Source organism: Sarcophilus harrisii, chromosome 3 (assembly GCF_902635505.1).
Source record: "Sarcophilus harrisii chromosome 3, mSarHar1.11, whole genome shotgun sequence".
NCBI lineage: Eukaryota > Metazoa > Chordata > Mammalia > Dasyuromorphia > Dasyuridae > Sarcophilus > Sarcophilus harrisii.
This window is the reverse complement of record NC_045428.1, coordinates 599642136-599659831: the sequence shown is the minus strand read 5'-3', so window position 1 is coordinate 599659831 and position 17696 is coordinate 599642136. Positions and strand designations below refer to the sequence as shown.

At 37.6% G+C, this 17696-nt stretch overlaps 1 protein-coding gene across 1 annotated transcript; it reads right to left on the bottom strand.

Annotated features, from left to right (window-relative positions):
* Nucleotides 1-7907: 7907 nt before the first annotated feature.
* On the bottom strand, nucleotides 7908-15325 carry LOC116423045 (zinc finger protein 2-like). Its single transcript, XM_031963934.1, has 2 exons — nucleotides 15222-15325; nucleotides 7908-10542 (listed from the first exon to the last, which is right to left on the bottom strand). Exon 2 carries the CDS (start codon nucleotides 10478-10480, stop codon nucleotides 8582-8584), a length of 1899 nt encoding a protein of 632 aa, XP_031819794.1. The 5' UTR covers nucleotides 10481-10542; nucleotides 15222-15325; the 3' UTR covers nucleotides 7908-8581.
* Nucleotides 15326-17696: the final 2371 nt, after the last annotated feature.

Below are 17696 nucleotides of genomic sequence, written 5' to 3'. Positions count from 1 at the left end.
TTACTGAGCCCACAAATAGTGGCTGTCAGATAACAGCCTATTGGTCACCGATAATGGAGTTTCTGAGACTAATGAGCAACAGTAATGAGGTACAGCACAAAACAAAATTGAACGCCCGTCACTGGAACGAGGGATGTTTCAGCCTAAAAACACACCTCCTGAAGGCTCCCTCCACCTTTCCCACCCTGAGCTCTGCCCAGAGAACGATGGGTACTGCACCTGCACAGAAAGTCAGAGCCAGACCCCTCTTCAACTCCACCTTTAAGCCATAAAATGAGCATATTGGTGCCATGAAGCATGCAGTCTCTCTTACATTTTCCTATAAATTGACCTTCCTGCTCCTGCTTCTTTGCTAACTTGAAGCTCAGTCCACTATTAGGAGAGTAAATGAATCCTTGCCCCTTAACTTGGAGACAAATTGAGCTTGTGGATTCTCCCCACGACCCAAATCTGGGGACTCTAACATTGTTGGGGTGCCTCAGACCTCCGGCAATCACCACTTGTACTGTGGGACCTGTTTCCTCACAGACGAGATTTTTCTGATAATTGTCCCTCCTGCTTCCACTTGTCTAACTGTTCTGACTGCCAGATTTTCATCCAGGTTGTGCCCACCAACTCAGGGGCTTCCTAAAGCTCTGCCCTGGGACCTCTTTTCTTATATGTTCCACCGAGGGATGGAGCTTACTTTTTAGCCTAGGATATTATATAGGTACCATGGGGATTCAAGGTTTAAGTGAAAACTGTGCTATATGCAATAGAGGTGGGATTCAAGTGTTCTGTTGGGCTCCAGAGGGCAGAATCTGGGGGAGAGGATTGTGCTGCACAGAAGTAAATGTAAGGGGCAGCTAGCTGGTGCAGTGAGTAGAGCACCAGCCCTAAAGTTAGGAGGACCTGAGTTCAAATCTGACCTCTGACACTTAACACTTCCTGGCTGTGTGATCCTGGGCAAGTCACTTAACCTCAATTGCCTCAGCAAAAAATCCCCATGGAAGTAAATATGGCTTGATGTTAGAAATTTTCTAACAATTAGGACTGCTCCAGAATAACTGTTTGGACATGTATACTTATTTTGTATTTAATTTATACTTTAACATATTTAACATGTATTGGTCAACCTGCTATCTAGGGGAGGGGGTGGGGGGAAGGAGGGGAAAAATTGGAACAAAAGATTTGGCAATTGTCAATGCTGTAAAATTACCCATGCAAAGAACTTGTAAATAAAAAGCTATTAAAAAAAAATTAGTGCTACTCCCAAATGGCATGAACTTCCACGGGAGGTCCAGAGGTCCCTCTTTATTATTCAGGACATCTTGTCCCTGAACTTGAGAAACATGTTTTTCCAAGGCATTCTGCAGGAGGTTTTGACATGGAGTCAAGCTGGCCAATACACGAGTCCAACTTTGCCTGCCTTCCATCCCTCACAGCTTTCTCCTCATTATCTGCTCTTGTTATGGCTCCTGATGCACCTGGGAATAGAAGCTTTATTGGATGTGTACATCATTGTTTGAGCCAGAAAGGAGACATTTAACACTAATAGTTCAGCCAACATAAAGATGAACCACATGACATATACCAAATTCATTAGTTCTGGGCCTTGTGGGATGGTCTCTCCTCTTGGGGTTTCAAGAAGGGACCATTATCCTAGAATTGAGATTGGAAGGAAAACACTGCAGCACTGTTGGAAATTTAGTAGGAAATTTTCCAGTTCCTAAGAACCATAAGCGGGGCCCCCTTTGGATATTGTATATTCTTCCCTATCCTGAGGTTAGAAGGGAAAGCAGGGTTGAGGTAGACAGAAATTCCGCCCTATCCTGACATCAGGAACTGATGAAGCTAGCATAGAGCACGAGACTTGGGGTTTTCACCACAGATTACACCCCAGTTTCTTCCATATTATCTGGGCTGTGTTTACTCTCCCAAACTCCCACTGGAGAGTGTAAGCTTGTAGAAGTAACGCTAAAGGTTTGGGAAGGTTTTCTAATACTATTAGTCCATGCCCACCCCATCTGGTGTTTTTCCCCCATTGGCAATCAGTCCAATTGCCATGATCTGGCCTATGTGAAATGCCCACATTGTAATTTTGCACAATTGGACTCTCCTCGTACTAATTAACTGATTAACATCGATTAGCTTTTCAAAGGGACATTTATGGAGAAGATATAATAAGAAAAAAAACCTCAAAAAAAGAAAGAAAGGAAGGAAGAAAGAAACACACCACAAGAATCCGTTCTTCTTAACTTCCTCAGTCTCTGGGAAGAGTACACTCAAGGTAGGAATTAAAAACATTCACTCCATTATATTTACTATGGGTTTCGTGGAGTTGTTGGACAATTTGCTCCCTTGCTTATAAAACATAGGGTCTCTCCTTTAGAATCAATCCACAGCTAAGCTGAGGCAAGTAAATTGTTCCTAAGATCTGTCTCCTCATCAGACTCAGCCACTGTGGCTACCAGCCCATCCTGTTGTCAGATGTCTGATGGCTGTGCAAGACATGCTAAAACTCCCAAGGTCATAGCCTAGTCTGTAAAGGGACCAGACCCCCCTTCAATGGGGGGACCTCAAATTTTCCCCACAACCTGAGATGCCCCATTACCCCCAAAGCCTAGTGCAGATGGTACAAAAGAGGCAAAGTAAAATAGTGTCTCATTGGTTGATGAACTTTGATTTTGACCATCAAGAAGGGCCAGAAATGTTGTATCAGCATGGGTAGTCAGAGGATAGACAAGGCAGGGGTCATCTCCACAGTCTAAGTGATCATACAACATGAAATGCCCTCATGTTGGGCAAAGGAGGGGGGAGGGAGATATAAAATAAGTTGGGGGACTTTTCATATCCTTAGGCCATCTCTGCCATATGGGGTTAGTCATGATGATAAAGCAAAAAGAGGGGAAAAGTCCAGAGAGTCTCTGGCCTTGGTCACTTACTCATCAGGATCAAAAGGTAGCAGTCCTCTAGTCACCATTTTGTGGATAGGCAAGTGAACTTTATAGTAGTTCAAAGTTTAAACACCCCAAATTAATATAAGAATCATATCTAAACTGTATAAATATATATACATATATTGCATTTAACATATACTTTAACATATTTAACATGTATGGAACTACCTGCCATCTAGGAGAGGGAATGGGGGGAAGGAGGGGAAAAGTTGTAACAGAAGGTTTTGCAAGGGTCAGTGCTGAAAAATTACCCATGCATATGTCTTGTAAATAAAAAACTATAATAAAAAAATGTAAAAAAAAAACGAATCATATCTAATTATCTCTAAATTAAAGACACATAATATATATTAATATTAGTTGACTAAACTAACTAAATGTACATGAATAGGCAAGAAATAATCCCTACCCCTTTGAAATCACACTAAACCGAATAATACTTATTGTAAATAAACCAAAGATCAAGATAGAGGTTGAAATTCATCTAGCATACATACTCAATCACCTAAGATAAGGAAAGTATTTCAGAGATGAGACACACTTGGCATAGCCACATGCAGGCTGGAGTAAGGAAAATAACATGAGGTCCCCCACTTGGAGACCCATAGTTGTTCTTGCCTGGCTCACCACTGGGGAAGAGAGAGATCCCAAGTGTTTAATCCTCTTGTAAGCACGTTCATTTCTTTACTCAGTTGCAAATTTAAGCAAAATCAAACCAAAAAAATTAAAAAGCAAAATTTTTAAAAATTAAGAGCAAATTACCACACAATAAGCCCAGAGAATATTTGTGCATGCTAAAACAGGGAAAGCACTCTCCATCAAACATCTTTGGAAACAGACTCACCAAACCTCCCCAGGTGATGGCCACAACACTAGAAGAACTGAGATCTCAAAGGGTCTGTGACCCAAGAAAAAATGTTGAGAACTCCTAAGTAAAAATGGAAAGAAAAACCACAAAAAGATGAATTCTGCAAAATTATAAAAACAAAGATCTAACAAAGAGACAGGAGGTCCTCTCATCCCATCCCTCTGCAGAGATGGGAGCTCCATTATATGTTGCTTATATTTTAAAATGTTGACATAATAATCAGTTAGGCAGGTTTTGTCTCTTTCTTTTTTGACTTTTGAAAATACTACATGTTATTTAGGATGACTTTGGGAGGGATAAGGAGAAAGATACAGGGAGGGGAGAAGCTTTAGTGATGTAAAAAATATACATCAACTAAAGCTTTTTTGGGAAAGGACATATCTAACTCTCAAGTTTACAAAATTCTATTCTCAACAAATCCATAAAGCGGGGAGTGAATGTAGGAAGATAAAAGAGAGATGCAGAGAAGAGAGGGCAATGTAGCTAGTGTTGGGAGCCTGTACAGCCCAAAGTGGTAAGAGTCTGAAGCAGTTAGGGGACACATTTGGGCACTCGAGCAAGGCCTTGGTAGAATTAGATGGAGATTCCAAACAAGCACTTCATTAAAAATGAAACCGGGGTGGATCTGAAAGGCCATTTTATCAGATTTGTTCCTTATTGGAAAACTCATGCCCGGATCTGTGTTTCTGGTAATAAGTACTTCCACAAGCCCCTGGACATATGGATACTCTTCCTTGGTTGCCTCCACTTGATCACACACCAGGACCCATCAATGCTAAGAAAACAAAGCCAATGCCCTTGCACCTATTCCAAGTTCCAAAAGCTTGTGGAAATCTTACTCTTACTTTTCCAACAATCCAAACCATCCAAATGTATTGTCAGAGAATCTAATTACTGCACTAGCAACTGATAGCTGCTTTTCTTCTTCATGTATTCAAGCCAATCACACTAAATTGTAGCACCCCATCTGCCTAAAGAAATATATCCTAACAAAGTTTTGCAAGGATCAATGTTGACAAAATTATCCGCGCATATGTTTGTAAATAAAAAGCTTTAATAAAATTTAAAATAAATAAATATATATATATATTTTTAAAGAAAGAAAGAAAATAGAAATATATCTTAGGGACCCACCCACTGTTTTTCCAGCCTATTACTACATCAGCTGCTGCCACTGGCCATGGTGCTGCTTCCCTACTGAGTATTCAGTATTGTCCCTTCCCCCTCCTTTTACTTCTTATGATGAGACAAAAGTTTGGATTTGAAATTCCCATCAGCAAAATCCTTCTCATGTTTGGAAACAAGATTGCTGTGATTGCTGAGCTCACAGTGAGTTGTAGGCTAACTTGTTCTGCATGCCAGATTTATAGTTTTAGCTCAAACTTGGGCCAAATTCCTCTCAGTTCCTATGGACCAAGTTTAGGTAATTATGTAAATCTAAGCTCAAACCATAGTAGGGAAGGAGCTACCTGCATCAACATCACCCAAATATGGAGGCCATGTTAACTAGAAAGGAACCTTCCCTATGAGGTCAGTGGAAGGGTTTCCTAACACACCCATTCACCTTCCTCTCATATCATCCCTAGGGTCACTTGCTCCAGAATCCTTCTTACATAATAGTTTAGTATATACTATACCAACAAATTAACTTTCCTAAGTCTCCAACGTCGATTAGGACTATATCATTTGGTCTGTCTCATCCAGCCATATATACTGCCACAATAGCACAAACATTAAAAGGCCCACTTTTTGAAGGCAGGAACCATCTTGCTTTTCCATTTGTTTCTCTAATACTTAGCATGGTTTTTGCACATAGTGCCTAATAAGTGCTTCATTCACTCATTAAATCATTACGTATGTTCCACTGCTTCTCATCCTTAGTGCTGACTAGTGAGCTATTACCACCAGACTAAAGGTCTTTGAAAAACATAAAGAGCTTTATGTGTCAGTTATTATCACTGTTATTTCCTATTTTCTTTGTAGGTTCAGTTAGAAATAGTCTGAGAACAAGTCACTATCCTGCTGTTCTTTCATATTGAATGTCCTGTAGGACAATCCTGTAAGACATCTGCAGCCCACCAGTGGAAGAAATGACTTTTGGTAATTGAATAAGCTACTCAGACAGCCTTAGTGCTGATTGAGCAAGCTGCTCCCACTAGCTGAGGTGCTCTGCCAACCTTGAAGCATAATATAAATGCCATCTATCATTATCAATATTATATAATTATGCCGAACTGAGGGCCATCAATTCACTCAAATCAAGTCTGAGGGGAAAACTTAGAAAGAATTGTGAATAATAAGATGGTGGTGGTGATGGGGAGACAGGAGGGATAGTGAGGAGGCCCAGAGAGACAAGGACTTGCAAACAAATGATCAGACAGGGATACAAGTGCTGAGTGAGGAAGAAAAATAGAGAAGAGTTTAGAAACAAAGAGAAGGTGGCAAGGAAAAGAGTGCATTGCCAGTATAATTAGCCAAGATTGGTGAAGTCTAAGAGCAGGGAAATCTAATATAGGCATGGGATGTGTCTATATAAAGAAAAAGGTTACAGGAAAGGCAGTCACAAGAATAGCTCTGAAGGAACCATGCAGATTGGTTAGAATGTGTTAAATAAAACCTAATGAGGTATGTCATAAAGAAATAAAGTTCTATGTTAACACCATATTTGGTGTGTACGTTTAACTGAAACTAGTTAACTGAAACCTGTTGAAGGTCAATAAAAGGAGCAGTTTTAACTCCTGAAGGCTACATTCTCCACTAATTTGAAAAAAAAAATGGATCAGCCACAAGGGATAACCAGCTGGTACTTATGTAAAGTGCCATTCCAGGTGAGCACTTTCTATGGTTTAGCTCTGTTTATATTACTGACTAGAGCAGGATGATCATCTCTCTTCCTAGAAGCTTCATGTCAATCAATCAATCAACATTTATTTAGCATCTACTGTATGGTAGGATACAAAAGGAGGAAAAACATAGTCCCAGCCTTTAAGGAACAAACGGGGAGATAACATGCAAGTGTGTACAAAGCAAATGATATATAGGATAGATAGGAATAATTAACAGAGGGAAGGCACTAGAACCAGGAGGGATTGGAGAAGCTTCCAGTAAGAAATGGGATTTTAATTGTGATTTCAAGGAAGTCAGTAGGTAGAATTGAGAGGGAAGAGGGCTCTGGGCATTGGGGAACAGCCAGAGAGAATGAACACAGTCAAGAGATGGAATGCCTTGTTTGTAGAACATCTAGGGGGCCATCATCATTGGGTCAAAGAGTATATGTTGGAGAGCAAGAAGATAGGGGGCAGGTTATAAAAGGCTTTGAATGTCAAACAGAACATTTTGTATTTGATTCTGGAGGTGACAATGAATCCCTGGAGTTTGAGAGTGAGGTGCTTTAGGAAAATCACTTCAATGGCTGAAATGGATGGATTAAAGGGGAGAAAGACTCGGGAAGAGCAGGACCTTCAGGCCACTGCAAAGAAACATGAGGTGATGACGTGTATACCAGAGTGGGGGGCGATGTCAGAGGAGAAAAAGGATCCTTACATGAGAAATGTTGCAAAGGTGAACTCACCAGGCCTTGGCCATAGATTAAATACAGGGGCTGAGAGGAAGGAATACAGGGTGACTCGGAGATTAGAAGGAAGGGGATATTCTCTACAGTAAGAAAGGAAGGAGGGAGACATGGGAACTGCTGGACTTAATCCGATTTTGAAGCATTTGAGAATAATGTCAAAACTCACAACTATATCCTAAAGATAAGAACTGTCACAGAATTTGGGGGCATGAAAGGATCTCAGAGTTAATTAAACAAGACTTCCTTTTACAACCTGAGAAATGGCCATTCAATCTTATCTTATCTGGCTTACTTGGGTTGTGGATTGCTTACCCAAAGGGAAGAATATAATGGCAGGCCAGACCAGTCAGTTTGATTATTACTTTAATGGGGGATACCTATTCTTATTGCTTGGGATGAGTAAGAAGAAAACAGGGAAAATTGGACTGAAATGTTTATTTGGACATGAGAATTAAAAAAGAAGATATTTTGGTGTGTTAGAGGAAAGAACCAAATGTCTAAGTGTGTAACAGGGCAAATGAGCCAAGGCAGGGAATTGATAATAAAGTAAAGAAAGAACAAGTGGGTTATATAAGGCTTGACTTGAGTTTTTTCTATATGATTCTGTTGGGGACTTATAACCAGAATAATATTGATTGCTAGAACCAAGAAAGCCACAAACTCACTAAAAATTGATTCTTTTTATTCTTCAACATAGTTAGGATATTCTCAACAGTGTTGTCAACTAATAGTTTTTTATTTCTTCCCACAGCAGTTAAGATGTAACCATTACTGGGTTATAGAATAAATTTTCTGGAATTCTTCTGTAGGTACTATTAAAGATCCTATACTATACAACGCTATTGTTTCTTAACAGCAGCCAACATGTAATAAAGGGGATATCAAACATGATTTTGATGTTTTTCTTTCTTAAAGCACCAAATGATATACTAGAGCATGAAAAAAAAATCAGACATCTGGACTTGAATGTTTAACAAATGACAAGATTATATGACGCATTGCCCATGGTATTATATCCCCAAAGTTAATGTTCTATATAAAGTCTCTGAGGGATAAAATACACACCCTTCAGTTGTCTCAAAGTCATTTCATAGTTTTTCTTCAGTATGGATTCTCTCATGACTTTCCTAAGCTTGTGCTGAAGGCTTTCCTACATTCATTGCACCTTTGGAGACTCATTAGTATTAATTTCTGTTTGTTCTATATAGCACCATTTGTAGTTGAAGTTTTCTCGTATAATTTACATTTAAAGGATTTCTCTCTAGTATGAATTTTCTTATGTGCATTATAAGTTTGCTTCTGCCTAAAAGCTCTTCCACATTCATTACACTTAAAGGGTTTCTCTCCAGTATGAATTCTTTCATGTTCAGTAAGGTAGTCCCTCTGAGTGAAAGCTTTTCCACATTCATTACACGCAAAGGGTTTCTCTCCAGTATGAGTTCTCAGATGTCTACTGTGGGATGTATTATAACTGAAAGCTTTCCCACATATATTACATTTATAGGGCTTCTCTCCAGTGTGAATTCTCTGATGAATAATATAAGATGCCCTTAGGCTAAAGTCCTTCCCACATTCCTTGCATTTATAGCATTTCTCTTGCGTATGAGTTCTCTGATGAATACTAAAATATCCCTTGTATCTAAAGGTTTTCCCACATTCATCACATTTGTAAAGTTTCTCTTCAGCATGCTTTTCTTGATGTGCACTAAGGCTTCCCCTCTCTCGGAAAGCTTTTCCACATTCATTGCATTCAAAGGGCTTCTCTCCTGTATGAATTCTTTTATGTACACTGAGACTTCCCCTCTCTCGGAAGGCTTTTCCACATTCACTACATTCAAAGGGCTTCTCTCCAGTGTGGATCATTTTATGTTTTTTAAGGTTCGCTTTTTGGCTAAAAGTTTTCCCACACTCAATACATTCATAAAGTTTCTCTCCAGTATGAATTCTCTGATGATAAATAAAGGATGCTTTGTCAGTGAATTCTTTCCCACATTCATTACATTTATAGGGTATCTCTCCAGTATGAATCCTTTTGTGTTTCTTAAGATATGTCCCTCGACTGAAGGCTTTTCCACAATCATTACATACATATGGCTTCTCACCTGTATGAATTCTTTCATGCTGAATAAGGAGATAATTATTGTTAAAAGCTTTCCCACATTGGTTACATTTATATGGTTTTTCTCCAGTATGAACTCTTTGATGCTGATTAAGATTTCCCAACTGCCTAAAGACTTTTCCACATTCATTACATTCAAAGGGTTTTTCTTCAGTATGGGTTCTCTGGTGTTGATTGAGGTGACCCCACTGACTAAAGGCTTTCCCACATTCATGGCATTTATAGGGTTTTTCTCCAGTATGAATTCTCTGATGCTGATTAAGATTTCCTAATTGTCTGAAAGCTTTCCCACAATCATTACATTTATACGGTTTCTCTCCAGTGTGAATTCTCTGATGTTTGATAAGGTAGGAGTCAACACTAAAGGCTTTTCCACAATCATAACATTTATAAGGTTTCTCTCCAGTATGAATTCTCTGATGTTGAATAAGATGTGCTCTACGCCTGAAGGCTCTTCCACATTCAGAACAGTCAAAGGGCTTCTCTCCAGTATGAATTTTTAAATGCACAGTAAGACACGAGTTGTTGCTGAAGGTTTTCCCACATTCATCACATTTATGAGTTTTCTCTCCACTATGTATCTTACGGTATTGAAAAAGATCTGAGTGATAATTGAAGGGCTTCTTACATTTGTTATACTTATAATACTTCTTCCCTGAAGGGATTCTATTATGTTTAAATATTTCTGACAAATATTTAAAGCTCTTTCCAAAAGAATCATATTTATGGAGATGTTTTCCCATGTTAGCTTTCTGTTTGGTAGTAATAAGTGATCCCAGTTTGAGCTTTTTCTCCAAAGTAACACATTCACGAAGACTCAGTTCATTTGAAGTTGTTCTTTGACTGATTGTAACTTGTCTGGCCCATCTCTTCTGATTACCCATCTGTCTCTTCAACCTTGCATCAAAATCCCAGACTTCTTTTAAGGCAAAGTTCCAGCAGCTATTCTTTGAGAGTCTCTTCTTGGATAAATTTCTCATGGAAATACTCTTAGTTGCAACTGACTTTTTAGTTTTATATCTTGTCTTTTGAATAAAGAAATCTGAAAGAAACAAAAAAAAAATACAACTATTTATTTTTTCCCAGAGTTGGAAGAAAGGACATTGCTTTATGGTATATTTTAAATAGATTCTGGCTCACATCAAGAAGCATGAAGATTGAGCAAGAAAAGCTGGAAGAGTTGTTGTAGCTTATTTCTTTATAAATGATTTATTAATATTCTTTTTTCTTTTAATATTACTTTAACTTCCAAACACCTCCTCTATTAGAAGCTACTGTTCCATCTACTACAATATGCCTTTCTCAATTCTCCTTAATCTTAGTGCTTTTCCTTTGAAACTATACCCAATTTATCCTATACAGTGTTGTTGGTTTTCCTTCATTCTTGAAGACGCCCATGACATCAGAGAGGTGTTGCCATGACACACAAGTGAATTGGATTTAACTGAGGGAAGGCTGTGCAAGATCACCTCCTCACTTTCCCTTCCAGAGCTATCTGGGCCCAGTGGCAAAATCTAGATCTTGATGCCTAGAAATGACTCTGGATGAAATGGGAGACTTTTGGCCTTTTTAAGCCAAGGTTTTCATTAGGTCTTAGTTTGATTCAGTGATTAAGGCAAAGAAATTTTCTCATTGCTAGACTGGGAGCTCCTTGAGAGCAGAGACTGGGCTATATACAGTACATGGTACACAGTACACTTTAATGTTTTACCGACTGCCTGTTTTTGAGTCAGTGATAGGTTTGAAATTGTTGCTTTCAATATAATTTGACATTTACTAATGCCATTCTCTCTTTTCTGAGTTTTTCTTTTGTTTTATATTTTTAGTTTTTTTTTTTCAATTTATTATTATCCAATTCTAGAAAGTATCTCCTTCATATTTTTAATGATATAGCATTAAATCTATAGACAGAAGCAAATATATTATCTTTACTGTTATTATCATTCCTATTTAGATATGAATAGTGAACACTTCTTAAATTATTTAGATCTGTCTTTATTTCTGTAAAAACCATATTTCTAGAGAATGACTTTAAAAAAGAGTATTCAATGAAATAGAGATAGACTGGGATGAAATGTTGGAGAGTACAATATGCACTTGAACGATGCACAAAAAAAGAGATGTAAATGAAAGCATTATGGATCAACAAAACAGGATAAATACAATGGACAATATTGATATTACCATGCAAAGCACATAGCCTTCTTTTCTTTACGGAATTCATCAGTTAAAAAAGAGTACAATAACAATCAAGATTTTTGCTATTTTTCATTAATTGTTTTTGAAGAAAGCATTTCATTTGTTTATTTGTTTGTTTACAAAGTTTATTTGTGTTCCTATTTATATTAATCTGATGTGTTAAAGCTACATTTGTCATGTTTAAAAATTTATAAGGAAAAAAATTAAAGGAGAATGAGGGATGGGATAACTATGCGTATTTATTAGCAGTCAAATAAATAATAGATAAATAATAAATTATTTATTTGTCTGTCTTCTCAGATCCAGTTTTACAATCATTTTATCCATCTCTTTATGCCTTTTGGATCCATCGCCCTATTTACCATAAATTCCCTGTTATGAAGATTTTGCAAACATCTTCTGGAGAAAAATCTCAAGTGTTATACCAAAGGACTCAGTACTTGGTCTTCATTTGTACCAAATTTTTATCAATGAAATTGATGAAAATATAGAACTCCTTTCTAATCATTTTTTAATTTCATGCATATATTTCACTATCTTTACATTTTTAAAAATCAAATTTTGTTTTGCTCTATTATACACATTATGGGGGTTCTTCTGAAAGTGTACAATTCCCCCCAGATACTTAAGTAAAACAACATAAGAGTGATTGCAACGGATCATAGATGCAACCTCAAACTTAAGCAGTTTTCTCATTGTTAAAAGAAAGGGCTTTTATGCAGCAGTATCATTGCTCATCAATGCTTTTATGTGAATTTTACTACCCTTTTAAGGTGAAATTCACATACGAATTTCATTGGTACAAGGGAACTCTCAGTAAGGAAAGGCTCTCTACTAATGAGGGTCAGCTCCTATTCTGCAAGTCTGGAAGAGGTGAATGGTTCCCTGAGAGGTTAAGTGGGCTTGCTGATGGTCCCACAAGCACTCCGGATCAGAAGCAGAACCTGAACAATAACTACAGCAATGGTGACAAGAAGAATCATCACATGTGATGAGAGCCATCTGCACCCAGAGAGAGGATTGTGGGAACTGTGGATCACAACATAGCGTTTTCACTTCTTTTGTTATTGTTTGCTTGAATTTCATTTTCTTTCTCTTTTTTTTCCCTTTTTGATCTGATTTTTCTTGTGCAACAAGATAATTGTATAAATATGTATACTTATATTGAATTTACATATTTTTTATCATGTTTAATATATATTAGATTATTTGTCCCCTAGAGGGAAGGGGGGGAATTAGAACACATGGTTTTGCAAGGGTCGATGTTGAAAAATTATCCTTGCATATGTTTTGAAAATAAAAAGCTTCAATGAAAAAAAGAAGAATCATATAAAAGTTCTCCCTATGTAATTGTAATGAACAGTCTTCCCTATAGGAGAGATGAAGAGATGGAATTACAGCCAACCTCTTACTGCAGGGATGAGACTCTTGAGTAAGAAATATTACATGGTTCATCTGATGCAGTCAAGTATGGATTTACTTTGCTTAAATGATTCTTTTTTTTCTTTATTAAAAGAGAAGGTTCTCAGAGGATTAGGCTTAGAAATGACTGTAATATCAAAACTTACACAATAAAAAAGGTTTGGAAGAGCTGCTATGGGAAATGTAGTCAGTCAATAAGAGATTCCTGAGCACAGCTAATAAGGGTATGGCTAAGATCATGAACTATAAATTGTACAGAGTGAAATCAGCCTGATTTTACAATTTTTATCGCATTATTTTGCGAAGTCAGAAAAGCAAAATCAGATGGTAGTGGTTAAGTAGGGATGGAGATTCGAAGATAAAAGGAGATTCATGACTAGGAGATGAAGAGCCTGATGATCGACCCCCCCATAATGGAAGATGAATAAAACAGGCACGGTTAAGTTTGGGGGAAAGAATACAGCTTGGATACATGACAGAAAACATATGACCATATGGTCAAAGGTCCTGTGGATAAGGATTACTATGTCTGAGCTGGCCCAGGAGGAAGCCTTGGGGCAGTTCATCTTGTGTATGTGGTGGAGGAGCCAAACTAAAGTGCAATGGCCTCAGGAAGCCATGGCTTTAAGCCCATTACTAAATATCATGGAGACTCTTATTGGGCTCCTTCTTTGAGCAGCCCTTTAACTCTGGGCTTCCCTTGAAGTTACTTGAGAAGGAACAGGAGAACCCAGAGTAGAGCTAGGAAACCCTAGCTGCAAAGAGAGTCCTTCACAACTGAGAATGGAGGAAAACTCTCGGACTTGTGTAGAGGAACAGAGGAAGGAAAACAGAGGAGGAACAGAGAGGAAAGTGTTGGAGAAAATCTGGGTGTGAAACTGAGATTTAGTTATGAGTGGTAAGTGGTGGGAGGATGCTGCATTGTGGCAGGGGCTTCTCCAGCTTAGGCCATTAAACACTAAATCTAAGCTGGAGAGATTTCCACATGGGGGGAACGAGTGTTTACTGAGCACCTACAGTGAGCCAGCCCCATAGTGAACACTTAGAAATATTGTCTCATTCAAGCCTCACAACTCCAGCACACAAATGCTATTATCATCTCCATTTTTTTAAACTTGAGGAAACTGAGGCAGCAAAAGCTAGAAGTATCTGGCCTGAGACTATGCACTACTGGGCCACCATATAGTGCCCGCAATGGATGGTAAGTCTTTGGCTGAGCCCAGCCTTGCCAACTTGCCCAGGTCGGCCAGATGGTGACAACTGAGTTCTTCCATTATGACAGGAGTTGGAAACTACTTTGGCACAGGGCATCTGCACACGGAGAAAATTACAGGTCCTTGAAGGAATTTCTTCTGCAGGAAATCTTTCCTAATCCAAGGGTTTGTGCTCACCCTTCTAAATACCCTATATTTAATCACTTCCTATGTATTTGCATTTGTTCATTTTATATGTATGTTATTTATATTTATTTTTATAAATATATATCTATAAATTATTAATATAAATATATAAACAAATCTATTTAATATGTATATGATTTATATTTATTTGTGTACCTGTTGTCTCTTCCATGTAAATTTATTGTAAGGAGATGATTACTGTCTTTGTACTTGTATCCCTGAGTCCCTGGCACACAGCAGCTGCACAATATATGCTTTTTGGATGGTTGGTTGTTTAACGTACTGAAGGAAAGGTATTATTCTCAGAAAGGATAGGGACCAGAAGCAAAATTGTGATGAGGGCAGATGAAGTTTATTGGGATGGCGGTGAAAGGACTGAGACAACAGGAATATAGATAAATTAGCAACAAAGCCATGGATTTTTAAAAACTGTTGGTCAGATTTGTGTTATATCTGAAAAGAGAAGAGAAGGGAGTATGTAAAGGTAACATAAAAATGCCAGAAGAGAGAACGACTGTGGGAGGGGACAGCAAAGGATGGATAAAGTCCATAGTGACAGAAAAGATGGTGGAGGAAGGTAAGGATCAGAAATTACAAAGGGATCCATTTCTACCCTTGGGGACTTGTGGGCAGTGCTGCCATCCAAGGGGCAAAGCTATTAGTTACATGCTTGTGGACTAACCAGCTTCCATTGGCTCACCTTGACAAGAGACTCTTGGAACAAGGGACGCTTTCTCTGTTATCCACGGAGCTTCTCCTTTCTCCAACTGGGAGATCACATGTGGTTTGGAAAATGGAAGCCCTGTTCATAGAAACAAATGGAAAATGCTGAGGACAGAAAGCCTTCTCTTAATCCAATTCTAGCCCTTTTTGCCCTTGTTTTATTTTAATTGGTTTCTTTTGTCTTTAGATGATCCTCATTTCGAAATATGCTCTTTCACTCTCCACAATTTAAATAAGGCCTCACTAATAACAAAAATTAAAAAGAAAAAATATTCCATAAAAGTAACCAAAATATTAACCATATTTAAGAATATATACAATATTTCAGAGTCCCTCTGTTGACATCAAGATCAGTCAGAGCCAAGATCAGCAAAAGTCTTTGGTCTTTAAAGGGAAAAGTAAAGGAGATGGACAAAAACTCCACGAGCTCTCCACAACCTCCTCTCTCCTCCTTGTCCACAGCCAAAGTGACCTTGGCTTGTCTCACTCCACCCATTAATCCCTCCTACAATTCTCTGGATACACCAAAAGATTGACCCAGCAGAGAATAGTGGGAAGGGCCATTTTCCAAGCATATGCTAATAGAATATTGTCCAATCAGTAGTTAGCCTTAAGTGCTCGGTTGTCTGATTCCAGTGCACCTATTTCAGCCCTTTACACCTCTCCTCTTCATTAAAGGGAGGCAAAGTGCATTTTCTCAATACCTTGCCAGGCTAAGCTTTGTTGTTTTAATTTCAACTTTCAGTTTGATTTAGTTGACCTTTATGCCAAGAGATGACCCTTGTCTGGGACCCATTTGCTTCTGATCAAAGCAATCTATGAGTTAAGTCTACCTTTATAAAGAGACTAGCTTATTTAGTTATTTATCTTGGCATACAGTAAGTGCCTAATAGATGTTTGTTGACTGACTGCTTGCCATTATGACTGGTTACTAAAATATTTAAGATTAATCCAAGGGTGGGGGGCAGCTAGATGGTGCACTGGACAGAGCACTGGTCCTGAAGTGAGGAGATCCTGAGTTCAAATCTGACCTTAACACTAGCTATGTGACTCAGTAAGTCACTTAACCCCAATTGCCTCACCAAGAAAATAAACACAAAAATAAAAGGCTAGGCCAAACCAAACTGTATCCAGCTTTATTAAAGATATTTTTCAGCAAGCATTATTTGTAATGATGATAAACTTAGAAGCATTACCAATAAAATCATGGGTGAAACAAGGATGCCCATCATCACCACAATTATTTGGTACTATATTAGAAATGGGCTCTAGCAATAAGAAAAGAAAAAGAAATAGAAGGAATTAGCATATTCAATAAGGAAATAAAACTATCACTCTATGCAGATGAAATGATGGTATACTTCGAGAATTCTAGAGAATAAACCAAAAAGCTACTCAACAATTAACAGCTTTAGCAAAGTTGCAGGATATAAAAACAAAAATCAGCAGCATTTCTATATGTTACCAACAAAGCCCAGCAGCAAGAGATAAAAAGTGAAATTCCATTTAAAATAACTGTAGATAATATAAAATATTTGGGTGTTTATCCACTAAGATAAACTCATGAACTATATAAACATAATTAAAAAGCGCTTTTCACACAAATAAAGTCAGATCTAAACAATTGGAAAAATATCAATTGCTCATGGGTAGGCCAAGCTAATATAATAAAAATGGCAATTCTACCTAAATTAGTCTACTTATTCACTGCCATACCAATCAAAATGCCAAAAAATTATTTTATAGAGCTAAAAAATGATAACAAAATTCATCTGGAAAAAGAAAAGATCAAGAATATCTAGGGAATTAATGGAAAAAATGCAAAGGATGATGGCCAAGCTATACCAAACCTAAAACTCTATTGAAAAAGGAGCAGTTATCAAAACTAACTGGTATAGGATAAGAGAATGGTAGATCAGTGGAATAGGTTAGATAAATATGACACTGTAATCAATGACTATAGTAATCTACTGTTTGATAAACTCAAAACCTCCAGTTTCTGGGATAAGAACTCACTATTTGACAAAAATTGCTGGAAAAACTGGAAAATAATATGTCAGGAAATAAGCATACTAAAAGAAGGTCAAAATGACTATGTGGCTTAGGTGTAAAGGATGAAAAGATAAGCAAATGAGGAGAGCAAGGAATAATTTACCTATCAGATCTTTGAAGAAGGAAAGAATTTATGGCCAAAAAAGAACTAGTAAACATAATGAAATGCAAAACAGATCATTTTGATCACATTAATTTGAAAAGGTTTTGTACAAATAAAACCAATGCAGTCAACATTAAGAGTTAAAAAAAAAAAAAAAAGCCAAGATAAAAAGCAGAAAGCTGGGAAACAATTTTTATAGCCAGTGTTTCTTTCTAAAATATATAGAAAACTGACTCAAATTTATAGGAATACAAGCCATTCCCCAATTAATAAATGGTCAAAGTATCTGAATGAACA